This window comes from Ylistrum balloti, unplaced genomic scaffold (assembly GCF_031769215.1).
Source record: "Ylistrum balloti isolate Yb309-2 unplaced genomic scaffold, AGI_CSIRO_Ybal_v1 Utg369800, whole genome shotgun sequence".
Classification (NCBI taxonomy): Eukaryota; Metazoa; Mollusca; class Bivalvia; order Pectinida; family Pectinidae; genus Ylistrum; species Ylistrum balloti.
In genome coordinates this window covers 1,307,602-1,325,958 of record NW_026781978.1, presented here as the reverse complement: position 1 = coordinate 1,325,958, position 18,357 = coordinate 1,307,602, and the positions used below count along the sequence as shown (strand labels likewise).

The 18,357-nt window shown below is 35.4% G+C and overlaps 1 protein-coding gene across 3 annotated transcripts; it reads left to right on the top strand.

Annotated features, from left to right (window-relative positions):
- The first annotated feature begins 444 nt into the window (after positions 1-444).
- LOC132544488 (regulation of nuclear pre-mRNA domain-containing protein 2-like) lies at positions 445-16,963 on the top strand. Of its 3 annotated transcripts, none has more exons than XR_009553997.1 (10): positions 445-789; positions 2,349-2,478; positions 3,950-4,050; positions 5,045-5,211; positions 6,191-6,317; positions 8,767-8,942; positions 9,211-9,412; positions 10,809-10,898; positions 11,738-16,008; positions 16,054-16,963. XR_009553997.1 is itself a non-coding variant. In XM_060208092.1 (9 exons), the coding sequence occupies exons 1-9, from the start codon at positions 627-629 to the stop codon at positions 13,693-13,695; spliced, it is 3,114 nt and encodes a 1,037-aa protein (XP_060064075.1). In that variant the 5' UTR covers positions 445-626; the 3' UTR covers positions 13,696-16,963. The 3 variants fall into 3 exon arrangements, 1 of the variants encoding a protein (XP_060064075.1); XR_009553998.1 differs by having other exon boundaries at positions 11,738-16,415; positions 16,459-16,963; XM_060208092.1 differs by having other exon boundaries at positions 11,738-16,963.
- The last annotated feature ends 1,394 nt before the right edge of the window (positions 16,964-18,357 follow it).

Here is an 18,357-nt window from a genome sequence, read left to right as displayed (position 1 = left end):
AATTCCCACAAGTGCGATACACATGTAAGCTTATTTAGTTATTCCCCTATCGACTGCCATGTTCGCAATGAGACTGTTCCAGGTTAAATATGGCTATATACTCACACGTGCGACTCAGCCGTGACAGCCCAGTGTGACACAACCATGTGGTTCCCTTATTTACATTCATGTTCACACCTTTCACAAGCAAACATACTCATGAATGAATGGCCTTACGTCTGAAAATAGGTCAAGCGAGACATCACTTCCGGTTTAAATCACAACTTAGGTCAAATATATTAAATTGATTTAAATTCAAATAGAGGTAGGAAAGTAATCTCATTAGTTTTGGAAACAAAAATGAAAAGTAGACAATTCAATGGTAGAATAATAAGGAAAAGTATGTTAATTCTGTCATCTCGACCTGGCGAGAGTACGCTACAACATGGCCGACATTGATGCAGTGTGTTTTGTCAGGTTTATTTTAGTGATAATTTGAGCTAAATGTATTTATTTGCAACCCTAGTCTGATTAAGTATAATTATCATGCATCAGTGACACTTGCAATTGTATGTCAACAAAAATGATGCCCAAATTCACTACGTAATTCACGTTTCTGCGAAAGACACCTTTGCAGCGTTATCAACATGGCGGCATCACCATTGAAAACCAGTGAGGAAAACTTGGAACGCAAATTTGAGAATGTTACAAATACACAAGATGGCGTGCAGGGATTATCACTTTGGATCATTCATCACAAATCTGCCTACAAAAGGGTTGTCGATACGTGGTTGAAAGTTTTGAAAAAATGTACGTTTCTGCTCTGGAATTGGTTAAAATATGGTAACAGATTGATCAGGATATATCATGATGTAATTGTTTGTATCACATGATAAAATGGATTAAGCTTGTCAGTCATACATCTCTTAATTAGTATCCAGACCGCTATTCACAAATGTTAGTTGTTGTTAGGCCCAATCAGTCAGCCAAGTACTTCCCACCAATGGCAATGATCAAACAAATTGTCAACAATAATCATAATGATATTGATGTTGGAGAAGGCATACACTGTACAATTTAAATAACCAAATCTTTTACACAAATTTTTTTAAGATAATCAGTTGCGTAGCATACAAAAAATCACTTTAAGTAGGATTCGTCCATAAGACCATCTGTTCCTGTCAAAAAGTTGGAGGTAAAGTTGCAGAACAGGTATAACAATTCTGGTTTGAGATACATTTGTTTAACATTCTTGAACAGGAAAGAGAACAGTGTGAAGAATAGTTTTCTTCCACTTGAGATTGAACCTGTGATTTCTTGGTATCTAGTTAGATCCTCTACCACAGCTAAATGGAAATTCCCTGTAGCACAAAGGTAAAGGCTGATCATTATCCTATGTACAATTAAAATCTGCCACACTACTTCCCATGTTTTCAATGTGTTCATCCCTAGACACCACATCAACCCAGATTCCAACTCCCTATCACTAAAGGAAAGGTCAAGGTCACTATCAATAACAGGAAAGAGAATAGTGTGTTTCAAACTGGGATTGAACCTACAACCTCTAGGTATCTAGCTGGATCTTCTACCACTGAGCAAGAAGAAATTCCCTGTAGTGTGAATCTAGAGACTGACCATGATCCTATTCACAATTAAAATCTGTCATAATTCCATGACTAGTATACCCCTCTGTAATGTATGAAGCTTGAATATAGGAGACCTTGTCATTTTAAAGAATAATACTTTCTAGTCAAAATGGTGGAATGGCCAGCTACCTCTGAAAGTTGGAAACAAGTAAATAATGTTTTATTTTTTCAAATTGAGAACAACTTTGTGATAAGGTTAACAATGTTAATGTCATATCCCCAAGGAAATGGAACTTTTCTCTATGAAATTGTTGAGGCACCAATAAATTTCTTCGTAAATTTATATGATAGTCTTCGTCAACCTGCATCATTCAAAACTGAGATCATTATATATATTTGGAGCAATCCATTGAAAATCTTCATCAACTTAAACATGTTACAATTAGTTTGGGAAGCAGGGGATTATTATCGGAAATGGAAAAATGAAAATAGGAAAATGAAAGTCATTATATTAATCTGTTTATATGGCTTGATGGAAAGCTGTCTATATCAGATTCATTTTAAGAAAATTTGTGGGAAGAAATAATTATTTAAGAATTTTTTCATAGCTCACCTCATACTTATGGCCTGTTTTGCTGGATTTGTCCTGTGAATTCGGTCTACAATGGATAAAAATTGATATTCATACATTATATAACAATAATATAATTAATTGTGAATAAGCATTATGTAGCATATTAACATTGATATACAATTTCCTAAAATTCAGTGTATTTTTTTCAGCAATAACAAAACACAGACTAACACTCTTCAATGTTTGCAATGACGTGGTTCAGAATGGTAAGAGAAAGAAGGCAACAATTTATTTGGATGGATTCAAAGAAGTATTGAAGGAAGCAGTGTCACTTGTCAGGTAAAGTCTAGGTTGTAATAAGCTGTCATGGAACCCAAAACAAATTCAGGAAAAATTTGAATGATAATTCTTGATAAAATTGCATATATGTAATCAAAATGTTTTAAAGTTGTTGTAAAGAGTATCAATTTGTGAAAACATATCCTTATCTCAAGCATATGAAAAATGAAGTAAATGTTAACTGGTCTGTCATCATCTGAAATGCTTATGAATATATACATATTTCTGTGGTCAGAAGGCACAATCATGTCTTAATTGCTTCTACAAGAAATTAGTGTCTTGTAAGTGTTGCATTCCTAAAATTGTAGATGAAAAATTCAACTTCATTTCTGCATTGATTGTGAATAGCAACACCTACTGGAATAAAGAGGTATATGATGACAAAAATTACAATCTGTGATGTAAAAATCTACTAGTCCTACCAAAATATTTAGCTTGTACAAGTGGAAATTAGGAAATTACAGGCCCACTAGTCAGTGGCTAGTAACTTTTTGTGGACATTCTCTGTGGATATTCTCCCCTTCCCCCAAGCAGACACTAAACAATTTATGATGATTTCAAAACATCTACAACATATAACAAGAATTACTTTCTTTAATCATGAATTAGAACATAGTCACCAGAGATAAGAAGTTATTTACAATTGTCAAATACCCTGAAACATGATGTCCTGTCTGCTTGGCAAAGTACCAGTTTCCATATATTAAAAAGAATAATTTATCAGCAGCCAATAGCTATAAAAACAATACTTTTCATTTGATAAAAGAATCTTGGTGAAGAGCTGCAGCTCATCAATCCAAATGTGGCCAAGAAGATAGCTAAAGGAGAGCAGCCATGTTTGTTTATGGTGCATTCTAACTGCTGAAGCCAAAATGTGGACAATTTTTCCAAATTTTATTTCCTTGATTTTCTGTGAATGGGTCAAGTGTTTTTAAATGATATGGATGCATGTAAGCATCCAATTGATTTGTTTATAAATTTAAAAACATTAACACATAGTTGGCGAAATATTTAGGGCTAGCAGAATATTGTTTTAGGCTTGTGAATTTTAGCAGACTACAAGTCTTGGGCTAGTGCATTGAAAAAAATAAAACACACCACTGATAATATACAAGAAACTTTGTTAAGCATCGCATACATATTAAGAAAGAACATTAACTCATACAAGCTATTAGACAAACATAGCCAATACCTTAACAATTATACCTTATACAACACCTTATCAATTATATCAAAAGTTTTGTTTTGTGTTTGAATATTTTTATCAAGTCTGTTAAAATTTCAGAATCAACCACCAATTGCAAAATGCTGTATTTTTAATATGAAGCACCATTCTGGCACCACATTTTTTAATCGTGACAGCTATAGTCTGCAATTCAAAACTGTATCTGCGCTATTAAACTATTGACTGACCAGGTCCAGGCGACCTTGACCTTCCTAAACTATTGACCTTTGTTCTGTTTTCCATCAGAGATGACAGCATCAAAAACAATATAACAAGGATTCTGAAAATATGGAAAGAAAGAAACATCTTCCCAACAGCTTTTGTTACTGAACTGCAGGATACCTTGGGTAAGTGATCGTGAGTCATATTATATATTAGATAATACTCTAAGCATAGTCCATGTAAAGGTGGGGGGGAAGTCAGTTAAACAATATTTTTCTCCTCCTTGTGACATCAAACTTACTAAGACCTTGCATCACCAGAGATTCACCAGACAGATCTCAGAAACAATGAAAATACCAATACATCAAAAGAATCTTAACTTTTTTGACATAGTCAACATATTCAGATTCAATGAAACTAGGGCAAACTGTGAACAAAAGGAAGATTCACATGGAAACTCCTAAAAGCGTAGAGGGATAATAAGACCAGATGTTCCAGAGGGGTAAGTGACTTCTGCATCAAAACAACATGTAAATCATGTAAGTAATGTCACATTCTCAAATGAGATCAAGGTAAACAACAACAGAAGCACCAGACTTACTAATGAACATCAAACACATATTGGACAAGGAAAAAGAATATTTTTCCAATGAGATCAAGCCCTTTAAACACCAAACATGTATTCCACAAGACAAAGAATATTTTCTCATTTAGATCAAGCCTTTGGATATCAAATCAACTACCACATGTGAACACTTGTAGGTTGGGGATTCAGGGATGTGCAGTAGTTACAAGTCTATATATATATAAAACTCCTCTACATATACCTGGTTGTATAATCATGTTTACCGTCATTCCCTTATGTATCATGTTTGTGACCAGTGTCACTAATGAAATAAGGCTAAAAAGTGTCATGCTTTATAGCCTATATGTTATGTAAGTCATTATTGATGAAATCAGTACTAGGTGTCACCCTCGTTACACTTGGGTTTTGATCATTTTAGCTGTTATGCATCCTTGAGATTCGTTTAATGTACATAAAAGGATCAAACTAGTCTTTTCATCTTGTCCACAAGATGTTGCAAATGGAAATTTCATGACATGTTCCAGGAGTGCAGAGAGTGAAATTGATTGTAACCCCTGTACAAATATCTACAATGTCATTGTTTCTTTTTCTAGCAACCACATCTCCCTTTTCTGCTGTGCGACCATCACCAGTGGTTACTAACGCTCCGACTACAACAATATCAACAGCTTCTGCAGCATCCAAAGCTACTACACAAAGTCATCCCACTCCAGCCCCAACCAGAGCCAAAGCTGATCCAAAGATCCTTGCTGATTTCAAGGTAATTATTAGTTTAGAAGATCTAAACCAAACCAACATCCATCAAAAGCAAGTACTAGATATAAAGGGAAGTAGTTTTTGAAAATTCCAAGTATTCATGGCTCATTACACAAGTTTCCAACACTTAATTTGCTGACCTGGAATTACTGGCCAGCTCCTACACCTAGGTGAACAGGTTAAAACACACAGAAACATGGTAGAAAAGGACAAAGTACTTAGTGAAAGGGCATACTGAGATGACAAAATATGACAGGTACATCACTGGGAAATATCTACGACAAAACAGTGTCTCACAGACTCATCAGTCACATCTGAAACGTAGAGATTTATGTAGAAAAATGTGAAAGGTTAGTTGTTATAGGTACAAATTGATATACTGGTATTTTGATCTAGACCTACTACTAAATTTGTCTAAAACATGCATGATTTTACTGAGAAATGAAATTAATTATTTCATTACTTTGCCTGTAGCAATATTGTCAATCTTTAAGTTTTCCAAGATATCATTGTCTTGTAGCTGTAATCCTAATATATCATGATACAGATACTTATCAGTCAACAAACCTCTGCTTCATCGGTCACTGCTGGCAACAACAATATACCGCTGACTCTTGTGTCACAACTTGAAATAACTGACTCACCAGTCTCAGTCAATAGAAAGTTAGTTTTTAATAAGTGATATATCAAAGTTACCAGAAGTAAGCAATTCCATTTTTGAAACATGACTTGGATCAACTTGTAGATAAAGGGCAGACCTTTCATTTGTATATGTCATGCCTGGGAAAATTACAATTTCTGTCCAGATCAGAGTTCTGTATGACATTATTCAACTCCAGACCATTAAAAGAAGATTGATCGGACATCAGCACTTATCTTTTCTTTCATACAAAAAAAAATATCAATGATGAGGAATCCTTTATTCTTTCTTACTTGTAATACACTGGTAATTACATTTAAAAATATGAAATTTTTTCTTTCAGCCACAAATCCTAATTGATCGCATTAACAACTTCAAGCGTTTGGAGGGGGAGGTTGAACTGAAATGTAAACAGTTGTCAAGTCTCAAGTTGGACGCCTCCAGCTTAGAAGCTGTCAAACAGCTCAAGGGTAAGACTTATTGACTGACATAGATGATGAAAGATAGTGGTATACACATTAGATTGGAGTTCTTTTTAGTTAAATGGAATATTTTTTTTAGATGATTGTGCAGAAATTTTATCTTCCTACCAGATTGTAATTCACTATAATAACAGTGGTCCAACTTAAATAATACTTGATGTGGGTCTTTGCCTTGGTTGCTATAGCTCTATTAGAAGAGAATCAAAGTCAGATAAAGATCTAAGAGTGTGCTTCAAATTCTGGTGGTGTGAGGGTCTCAAGAAATTGAAATCACATACAATCCAGTGTTGTCATGGTTATGTCAATACACATTATCCCATTTACTCTGGATGTTAATGATGGGCCTCCTGTATATTATTCTATGAGGAAACTACCAGTTTCTTCAAGGAAAATACCCTGCAAACAAACCTTTCTTGAAAGTCTTGTAGGATTATCCTGAAGTTGCAAAGTCATCTGTTATGGTTGGTTCAGACAGCCATAGTTATCATACTTTGTCTTCTGTTGTACACATAGAGACTGTGAGCATTTGCAGGCTGTCCAGCGTCCCTAAAATTCCGAAAAAGTCCTAATTTTTTTCAGTTTTGCTAAAATTCCTAAAAAAAAAAAAATGAAAAATTTAAAGGGAATTCCTTAACAACCCCTAATTTTTCACTTCAGTTCCTACTTTTTTGATATTTCTTACAATTTACTGAAAATTTTTTCATTAAATTCATACTTAAAATGTATTTTAATGTAGTCTGCAGTTCTAATTCACGGTAGACAATGAAAGGCAGTTGACCAGTGGATATATGTACCCAGATTGTTATTGGTTGTGACTGAGTGACAGAGGTGTTATTCTTAAGGTCACAGCCAACAGCAGCTGGGACACTGAAACCCTGGAAGACACCTTTCCTGCAATTAAGGCATTGTATGTTAGTTTCTATTTTGTCAAATTTGCAAAGGTAAGTCAGTTTAATGCTTTCATACTCCCTCTTCTAGTTACAAAATTCCTAATTTTATCCCTAAATTTGCCCTAAAATTTTGTAATTTTAGCCCTAATTTTTTGTCAAGTGCTGGACAGCCTGCATTTGACATTTTTAATGTCTTACCAAACTTGTCACATCCTTTTGTAAGATAGTGGCCAAGAGGGTAGTGATTTTATGCAAATTGATGTTATAGGATGAAATACACTTTGGCATACATCGCCAAGAATACAATTAACTGAGGTTACGATAATTGTTTTGGTTGAAATGAAATCTATTTTGACAGTCTCAACATTTCACATTTAAAACTAATTATGATTTTTAGTAAGTGAATTAACTTAAATCAGGAAACTTGAAATTAGCTTAACATTCTTATTCAGTTACCTATTTATTGATAAAAAAAAATGAAAAAAAAATCACATAGCCAATGTGCATTGAACACCATATTCCATATTTTCTGAGAAGTAGAGGGATAGTACAAAGTAATCATGGAGAGGTCATGAATATAAATTGAGCACAATCATCATAGATAAAGGTAAAAATAACTCTGAGATAATTTAGTGTCATGTTTAAATCATAAACATTACCGAGTCATTTTCAGAGTGATGACATTTTGACAGTTTAACAACCAAATATCGGCATAGAAGTAGATGAATAGGAGAACAGATTGATCCAGTGATAAATATTTCTACCCTGATATTATAGTAAAACCTACAGCACATTATACATTTACTAATAACAAAAATGCAAGAAGTTATGACATTTAAACAGATTTTGTTTACCAGGTATATCAAAGTAAGAGTATATATAATTATCACTTTTTACCTGAATTTTGTGTGAATCCTTCATTGTAGTTAGCTTACAAATCTACATGTCAATCATGAACTCCCCGTAAGATTTATATCCTATTTACATCATCTAATGGAAACATTTACATGTGGTTTCATACAAGATTTGAACTTAGTAATCATCAGTATTTTGGGTCAAATGCATGTCACACTTATCATATGTAGAAAGTACAGGAGGATATTTATGTGAAGCATAAATATCTGAGTTGTTTTTAGCCCATCTGTTGACAAGTAATTATTGTTATCTTTATTTCTTGACAAGTTATGAATGGATCAGATTTTATTTACTGGTTCACTTTTTGTCCTCATTTGTCTATATTTCATTTCTAGAACAGATTAGAAAATCAAAATGGTCAACAAGTGGCCATCACTGATTTCCATAGTTCAAGATTGTCATTGCTCTTTCCTGAGAAATACTGGATTGATCATTTTCAAGTTTCATGCATAGATTTCTCTTGGTGCCTAGTCATGCAGTTTCTATATGTGGAATAGATTAGGTTACAAAATGGCTAATAGGCAGCCATATGGAATTTTGACAGTTAAAGTTTATAAGAGTATTTCTTGAGTGCTGGATTGGTCAGGTTCTGTATTATGTCCTAATTAGTTATTGTTTACAAAATTTTACAGATCGATCCCACGGAAAACAGTTTTCTAAGCAGTTTGAAGATTCAAGTCACAAACTTGAGGACTGCGTGGCTCATGCTGAGCGGGAGATCATGGAAAGGAAGGCTCTTATCCAACTTATGGAACAGAGTGAACTCTTTTATGATGAGCAGTACAGGGAGGCAAAAATTGTGGCCAATGTAAGATATAAGATGAAGCAGAATCAGTTTATTTCATATTTAGGAAATGGAATGAAGCACAAAATTTACTTTAAAAAACACTTCTTTCAAAATACAGATTTTTAATTATGAAGTAGCTGTTTGAAGTCATTATGTAGTTGCCATAATTTGGAGCTAATAATTACAATGATTGTATTTAGCTCAATTGATGATATGGTGTAGTGATATATTGAAACAAATGTTTGGATATTTAGTAGTATTTAAGGTAAACATGATTCCATTTTATCAGGCCTACAAGAATTTTGGAACAAGAATCAATAACTTGAGGAAGAAGTTAGATGACTTGAAGGGGTCTCTGCCCAGTCCAATCCCTTCTCCCTCAATGGATGCTCCATCTCCAGGGAACACACCACCCCAGCTTAAAGATGACAACACAGAGGCTGTGGACATGGATTTGGATGATGATAATGAAAACACCCCTCACATTGTCTGTATGTATATTCACTTTCAATGAAAACTTTCAGTCCTGATAACATCACTAATCACACATACACCAGAAAATGGTATAAGATGAAGGAAGATTCCTTATAGTGATCCTTATCTTGGTCTGTATTTATTAATTGTGACTAAAGTCCCCAAATTCATGCTCAAAATGCTCTATATTTCTGGTACATTTGACAGCAGTGCTGCATAAGTTTTAATCCTAACAACACACCTTTAGACTTGAGAAATTGTTATTAAAACTAATTATCACAGCTTATCAATAGTCACCATTTTGAATGAACATTTTATTTTCATCTCATAGTTATCTTATACGGGTAAATGACTTGTCAAATCGTCTTTCATTCTTCTCCATCCTTAAGAAGTTATTTGCTAATGATATTTGTCAATATTAAATATGAGACCGATATTTCTGTCACTTCATTGTCACTGGTCCTTAGTTGTACATGTGTTATTTGAACTTTGACACTAAGCATTGATGTGACATTTTATACCCCCATCATTTTATGTGTAATCCATGTCCATTCATCCTATTCCAAATCAAAATGGAATTACTAGACCCTCTCAACAAATGTGGTTCCTACTCACCACATATTATCATAACACTAACTGCTACACCTAAGATACAGGTCTGCAAGGGCATTCATATCTTTTAGGAATTTTCTGCTTGCCTTGAAAGGATAGATGGATTGTATCATATTTCACAAGTGTATCCTGCTTTGGTCCTGAACTATGATTGCACAATTTTGCATAAGAAGGATCATCCTGTTACAAGTTTTAGCATATATTTAGTGTTTGATTTGTTTTTAACAGATGCTGGAAGTAATTTATTATTTTATACTCTATTATCTTAGATAATAGATCATATTTTGTTTTGAAATATCATCAAAACTAGTTGTAACAAATTTAATCAATTTTATAAAATTGCTTCCTGATGCATTAGCTATTGACAGGATCAGGAAAGATTAGTGTTTTATAGGGATTTTGAAAGTCTTCCAGTGATTGTTGCAAAGGTCCCTATGATGTTATCTTTTCCTTTCACAATGTGATGAAATTGTTTAAAAAATCATGTAAATACATATACTGATGTAAGGACTGAAATTCAGGAAAACCCTAATGTAAAAGAATACACGCTATAAATATTTTGACATGCTTTCAACTAAGCAGCTTTAGTGGGTTGAGACAAGATATTCATATTGTATTTAGAGATGTCAGATAAATATTAAGTAGTAATAAGTATTACAGCACAATCATAATACATTTGGCATCGCACAATTTTTTCAAGTTTCTAGAATTTAATGAAATAAGTAAGATTTAAATAGATAAATAACACAATAGAATAAAAAGGGTATAACTGAAAACTTACCAGTATCACTCCTATTACAGCTGCAGCTCCGGTACCTATACCAGACCGAGTCACAATGCCGAATTACAATGTAGAAAATGTGTACATCACTAACCCTACGACTGGTAAAGGTATACATTTTATTTTTGTACTACCATTTTGTTTCTCATTCACTCAGTTAAAGATATAAGGTATACTATTTCAGACATGAATATGTGTTTAGACGAGGCATACTTCTTTTTAGATGTAGGGTGTCTATAGTCATCATCAGACTTATAACCTGAAATTTCATTATTTCTTCACAAAAAAAAAACAACACATCTATCAACGTAAGAGAGAGGTAAAATGTGTTTTGAAATTATTTTGTGAAGTAGTTGATGCTTTTATTTTGCATAATTCTTGTAAATAAGATCAATAAATTAAAAAGAATAAGTAAATATCCCATGAAATATACTTCATCTGTGAGAATTCTTAACTACATTATGCACATATTAATTACTACGCCTCTTGTCTGTTTGAAAGAAAATGGTATCTTCTACCATTCCAGTAGCCGCCCTTTGTCCATCCGTTCAAAGTTTCATACAAGCTTAATTTTGCGAAAAGGTCTTTATTCTACGACTTGACTAAGATTTTAAAATTACTTTCGTTCTTCTATAGAAGAATGGTAGTGTTGCTAGGATAATCATATTATGATTGAAACGGCAACAGATTTCCAACAGTGTTCGAGTTTCATTTTCAGTGACATGTTTGTGCACTCAGTTTTGAGAGGTAGTTTCTTACACCTATCAAATATATAAATGAAAACTTTTCTGTTTTGAAAGGTATATTATGACAATAGGTTAGTCATTAGTCAACATTAAAACATCAATTACATTATGCATAGATGTAGGGGTATTCATGTCATGACACTCTCTTTTTTCTTAACATTATAAAGGAAAGTTAATTTGACAATGATGTTTGCATTTTGTAGGAGACAATGACCTTGAGTCTAGGCTTGCCACAATGCTTCCATCTCTACAGCAGCACAGCTCTGCTAATGATAGTTTGGTGTACAATCCTCCTCCTGTCTACAACCCTCCACCAAAGCACAGTGCTCTTAGAGCCATTCAGTTAGAAAATGGCAATGATGGAGAGAACACTCCAGTCAAAGATGAAGGAAGTGCAACTCCTGTTATGGATGAAAAGCCTGATAGTTCACCTCCAAGACCAAAGAATCAAAATCCTATTGACTTTCTTACTCAGATTTTGTCCAAAACTACAAAGGGTTCAGAAACTGGTTCCAATTTTCTTCAGAATTTATCTCTTCTGACAAATACAGTGAAATCTCAGTTTCAAAAAGGGACTTCTAATCAGGCTGTTCTACCTCCTGGACCTGTACCCACACCTGGTATCCAGCCCCCTCTTGGCCCACCTCCACAACCCCCAAACTCCTGGGCTGAATGGAAGGCACAACGTGACCCAACTCCCCAGCCTCCAACAGGTGTTCCCCCTCCTATGCCTGTCTCCTCTCAACAGCCACCTCACCAGCCACCAATGTCACAGCCTACCGCAGTGATGTCACAACCCCAGAACATGCCATCTTCACAACCTCCTGTGCCTCTAGCACAATCCTCACTGTCTGGTCCCCCTGCTCCTCAGCTCCTCATCCCTCCCCCATTGAGGAACTCTCTTCAGCCTTCGGCTCCCAGTATGTTATCTCCACCTGCAAGCATTAGACCACCTCCCATCCCACCACCCATATCACCAGTACGACCTCCAAACATAGGATATCCCCAAACTTCTTTGTCATCAAACCAAATTGCCCCGCCAGTCAGACCTGATGGATGGAATTTTCCTCAGCCTTCCCAAAGTCCTCTTGCCCCCCAAGGGCCGCCCTCTCAGGGTCCTCCCCTTAGGCCTCAAGGACCACCTCAAGGGCCACAGCAAGGACCACCTCAGCCAAACCTAGGCTCCACACATGCTCCACCACAAAGCCCAATTTCACAACAACCTCATTTTATTCAGTCTTCACCAGGATTCCATGGACAACCTACAGGTGGTTTTCAGGGTCAAACTAACCACAGTTCATCCCCACCTTGGCACCAGACACAGGGTCCACCTCAAGGTGGACCTTCTCCTGTACAGCAGGATCAGTCATCTGCCCCCACATCTCCACTTCAGTCAGCTCCTACACCTCCTTCTGCACCTCCTAAAAGTATTCTTAGAAACAGAAAATCTAGTTTGCGAGAGGTACCTCTTACTCCTAGTCCAGGGGATACTGTTGAACAATCTCCTGTAACTTCCCGTGTTCCAAAACCTCCCATGGAGCCCCCAAGTCCAGATAGCATTAGATCACAACGTTTATCAAGGGAAGATTCAGACTCTTCTACTGGTCATGTTCCAGATGACCACAAAGAATTTTTAGAAAAATTAAAGCGGAAAACTACAAGCAATATGGCTCGTCCTGCTCCTCCATCGATGGATCAAGAAGAAGATGAGTCCAGAATTCCTGTGTTTACACGGAATGTTTCTCAGTCTAACCTGACAACAATTACACCAGTTGATCTCGGGGAGCCCAAAGATTCAGAAAGTGCTGTAGATACAAGTAACTCGGAGAATAATAATGACGACATCATTACCCAGATTAGTACCATAGACAGTAATCCTAGAGAACCTTCAGCAAAAACACATGATCCAGATGACATTCGACATGTGGGTGGACCCAGACGCCACCATGATAATTTTCCTCCAAACCATGAAAGGAGGCCATATGATGATCGTGGTGACTTTGATCACTTTGCTCGTCCTCCTCCTGGCAGAGACTACTATGATAGGTACAGAGATCCATATTTCAGAGGCCCTTATGGGGGCCCACCTCCCCCTAAGAGGCCATATCCAGACCCTTATGATAGCCATAGGAGACCTTCTCGACCTTACTACAGATATTAACAGTTTGTTTATGTCATTCTGTTTGGCCTGGCAGCAATCCGGTGTATGTTAGTCTCAGAATGGTAGAGCTACAGGATTCGTGTATTGTTATTGATAAGTTAGTTATTTGCCAGTATTTTTTAAGATAAAAACAAATAGCAGTTTAACTGTTGTGTGCTGTTGTTTGTGATAAATCTATGTTAAACATGTCACTTTTATCCTTACATACAGAATCTTATAAACTTTGAAGATTGTTTATAATTTCAGATCATGATTAAAATATCATTGGTCCGGTTTTAAAGTGCAAATATATATTGAAAATAAAAACCATTTATTTCTTGATAAAAATAAGATGACAGCTTCATGCTGACCAGTTTTGGTACATGTATATAATGTTTAGTTTAGCACACCTTTTCATTAAATTTCTGAAAGAACTGTGGAACCCTACTTCCCTAAACTTGGTTTACATCCTTTCATGGAACAGTGAACTTAGTCCCAAAAGTTTCCTTACATATTTCTTGTAACCACTGATTGATCCAACTAAAAATATCATGTTTACACAACTAGTTTGTAGTTATACTGGTATTCTGATCCATTTGTGAAACTGCCAAAATATCTCTTAGTTCTACCTTCTTAATATATTATCCACTAAATTGCCTGAAAGCATATACAGTATCAGTCATGGTGATAAGATGTTTCAACATTCCAACGTTCATTTTTTTCCCTATGAAACATAAAGTGAAAGCATATGTCCATCATAGTTAAGATGTTTATAGGAATTGCTGTTTTAGCAGACTGATGAATAAGGACCAAGTTCAACTTTGTAGAATACTTTTTTGACCTCCACCAGTTTCAGTGAGTAGGGTTTTACTGTATCTTCATTTTCAAAGTGAAAAATCTGCCCACTGTTTCAGTGCCATTTTGAAATTTTCATGGTATACATACATAATAAACTAACTGTTCATTATTTTATATGTAAGGTTTTTGTATACTTATTCTATAAAAAAATATTTTGTCTATTTACACAGACACATAGTCTGACACTGGCAATATTGACCTTGTGCACGACACCCAGTTGCGTGTTTTTAAAAGTGTTAGATTAATTTATCATGCTAGTACATCTGGAAAAAATTATCTAAAAGGTTCTTTATTTCATTGAATTTTCAAAACTTTTTTTTAGTATCTCATCACAGTATTTTCCATTTTCTCATAATATGAGATGTTAAGTTACAATTTTGTGGTTAAAGTAGTTTGAACAACAAAATAATATCACCTTCCATAAATCATTGAAGTAAAATGACAAAAGGGTTTACAGTGTTTTTTAATGTGTCATATTTTTTGAAATCATTGGTTGCACCAAATCATTTAATGTTTCTTTTTTGATGTGAGACAATTTTTTAGGAAATGATGAAGCCACAAAACCGATGACACAAACTCTTGTCTTGGTTTTTCTTTAAAATGTGTACATTTGATCATTGTAACTGTCGCAGGAATTCCCTGGAATTGACTTTGTGTCTGTGTAAATGGTTGAAGTATTTACAGACTATTTAATTAAGTAATAGAGTGCTAAAGAAAGAGTAATAGATTCAATTTGTTATAGATGTTAACACAGTTCTCTGTAAGAAGATTGTTGAGAGTTTATCATGTCATTGTAGAAACCTATATTCATAAAGTATTTGGAGTTACATTTTTTACAAAAAATTTTATTTGATCTTGAAATACAAATGTGTTTTTAACAATTCAAAAGGTGTGTTATTTGGAATTGAAGCAGGACTAATTTGTACCGTAATATGGTGCTTGATTATGACAATGCATGTTGTTGAAGCTGATGTCAAAATTTCCTTCACTACATTTTGCTTGGAAAAAATAATATGACAGCTGAAAAAATCTATAATAATAATTTGCTGTAATGTCCTTTGCATTTGATGTTTTTGTTCAATTGTTTATAAATGAGGTACTTTTAATAAACAAAATTGTGTTAAAATCTGTCATTTTGTGGTAAACGGCATTATTTAATGGGGCAAACACTCTAGTGCAGCAGATTTGGAGTAAGAGATTTCATGGATGTGTTGTTATTGTATGTGAGAAAACTCTGCATTTAATTATTTTGTCACCATCTGATATCATTGTGTGAAGGTAAATTGTGGCTACTCATGTGTAGGTTCAGGTATAGGTGCAAGGCTAGTCATGTGCAAGTTGAGTATGGTTACATGTCATATGCATGTGTAGTGTGAGAACAGGTTTAGTGTGGGTACATGTCAAGTGCACATGTAGTGTATGAACAGGTTTAGTGTGGGAAGGTACATGCCAAGTGCACATGTAGTGTGGGAACAGGTTTAGTGTGGGTACATGTCAAGTGCACATGTAGTGTGGGAACAGGTTTAGTGTGGGTACATGTTGTGCACATGTAGTGTGGGAACAGGTTTAGTGTGGGTACAGGTTTAGTGTGGGTACATGTCGTGCACATGTAGTGTGGGAACAGGTTTAGTGTGGGTACATGTTGTGCACATGTAGTATGGGAACAGGTTTAATGTGGGTACAAGTCATGTGCACATGTAGTATGGGAACAGGTTTAGTGTGGGTACATGTGCACATGTAGTATGGGAACAGGTTTGGTGTGGGTACATGTTGTGCACATGTAGTGTGGGAACAGGTTTAGTGTGGGTACATATTGTGCACATGTAGTATGGGAACAGGTTTAATGTGGGTACATGTCATGTGCACATGTAGTATGGGAACAGGTTTAGTGTGGGTACATGTTGTGCACATGTAGTGTGGGAACAGGTTTAGTGTGGGTACATGTGCACATGTAGTATGGGAACAGGTTTGGTGTGGGTACATGTTGTGCACATGTAGTGTGGGAACAGGTTTAGTGTGGGTACATGTTGTGCACATGTAGTATGGGAACAGGTTTAGTGTGGGTACATGTTGTGCACATGTAGTGTGGGAACAGGCTTAGTGTAGGTACATGTCATGTGCACATATAGTATGGGAACAGGTTTAGTGTGGGTATATGTTGTGCACATGTAGTGTGGGAACAGGTTTAGTGTGGGTACATGTTGTGCACATGTAGTGTGGGTACGTGAGGACTTGAGAAGAATCATTACCAGACATCAGTGTGACTGAAGGTGTATAAATGTTCCTGGAATGGAGTGCGGCCTTTTTACCTTATAGGAATCCTGTTTTAGACAGCGTCATGAGATAACGCTGTTGTTGAATGTTTTATCATTGATCAAGTAGGGTTAAATGAAAATGATGATTAATAATAAAACAGTACATCAAGTTTTAACAGCTTTTTTTGTGTTTTTATGTGCCCAGAAAAGTTTTACTGACCTATAAAGGTACATTATAAACTCTATCCGTCCTGATATGTTTTCCCACAGTTTTCGACAGCTTGTTCAGACTTTGTAAGCTTCATCAACTTGACATGAAACTTTGTTTTCCTTAACAACAGTTTGATGTGACTCTTTTTGATAGAGTTTCTGCCCACTGTTGTTTTCACATTGCTTATATTGTCCGGTTGTCTCTCAGTTCCAACTGAATATTTCCAAACTTTGTAGTCTTTATCACCAGTCACATGAAATTCTGCTTTCCTGAATGAAAGTTTGATACCACTGTGTGGAAGAGTTACTGTCACATTTTGTTTTGATAATGTTTATATTGTTGGACATCTCAATTTTCAACTGACTTCTTTCAAACATGGTAGACTTCATAACTATATCCAACAAGACAGTTCTATGAAACAGCTTTGAAGGAGTTATTTCGCTTTGTTTATTTAGCACTCTGGCTTTGTGCAGAGATTTTCTTCCCAAGTTTTCCTCCAATTTCTCTGAAACTTTGTAGCCTGTATAACTATGGCATGGAATTGTGTTTTACTTTAAGCCATTGGGATTTTACAATGAATGGAAGAGTGCTTTCCCTTGATTAATTTTTCATCTAGTCCACATGTCTACTTCCTCAGCTTTTAACCAATTTCTTTGAAACTTGGTTGGCTTAAAGCACACGAGATTGTGATTTTACAAACAAATTTTTGTTTTTAAACCAAATTTCAAAAAAGTAATTGTCCTTTATTCCTTTCCGCAATTTTATATTTCCCATCACTTTAAAACTTCATATGCTTTACCTTATGATCAAAACATACAACACTGTTTTATCAAAGCACAAACTTACACATTCCATGTTTGTATTCATTTTGATACATGGACATTCTTGAAGTCCTCCAGACTTCTTGGTTTTAACCCAATTCCGATTATTGTACTTTTTACTTCCGCTGTACAGGTTTCCAACGTTTCTCTCTCAAACTCTTAAGATGGATCTTCACCAAACTTTGGGGTCTTAATACTGATGACCTCATGATGAACAGCAACCTCCTTTTTCTGATTTGGCAAGATGGCTGCCATTTTCTGACGCCTGATCTGTTGATGCTTTTTCTGCTATAACATTACATCCATTCAACGCATCGAAATGAGAATTGTTGTTGATCAGCCCCGCGATATTCTTGTTACAGGTGTACATCCAGGTTCCTTGCCATTGTTAAATTTATTGTTTAAAATTTAAAGGATTTGTCTGTTCCTTTGACCTCCCTTCCCTCTGTTGAAGTATAAAATTAATAAGCATCATTTACGACTGAAGGGGTAGTCTGGAGTGTTACTTGTGTCGCATGGGATGTATAATATTTCGTTC

What these genes read in the sequence shown, in the direction of transcription:
- LOC132544488 (XM_060208092.1), top strand. Translation starts at nt 627, where the DNA reads ATGGCGGCATCACCATTGAAAACCAGTGAGGAAAACTTGGAACGCAAA. An exon ending in AAACACCCCTCACATTGTCT is followed by an intron (nt 9,413 to 10,808) that starts GTATGTATATTC and finishes CTCCTATTACAG; the next exon opens with CTGCAGCTCCGGTACCTATA. An exon ending in TAACCCTACGACTGGTAAAG is followed by an intron (nt 10,899 to 11,737) that starts GTATACATTTTA and finishes TGCATTTTGTAG; the next exon opens with GAGACAATGACCTTGAGTCT.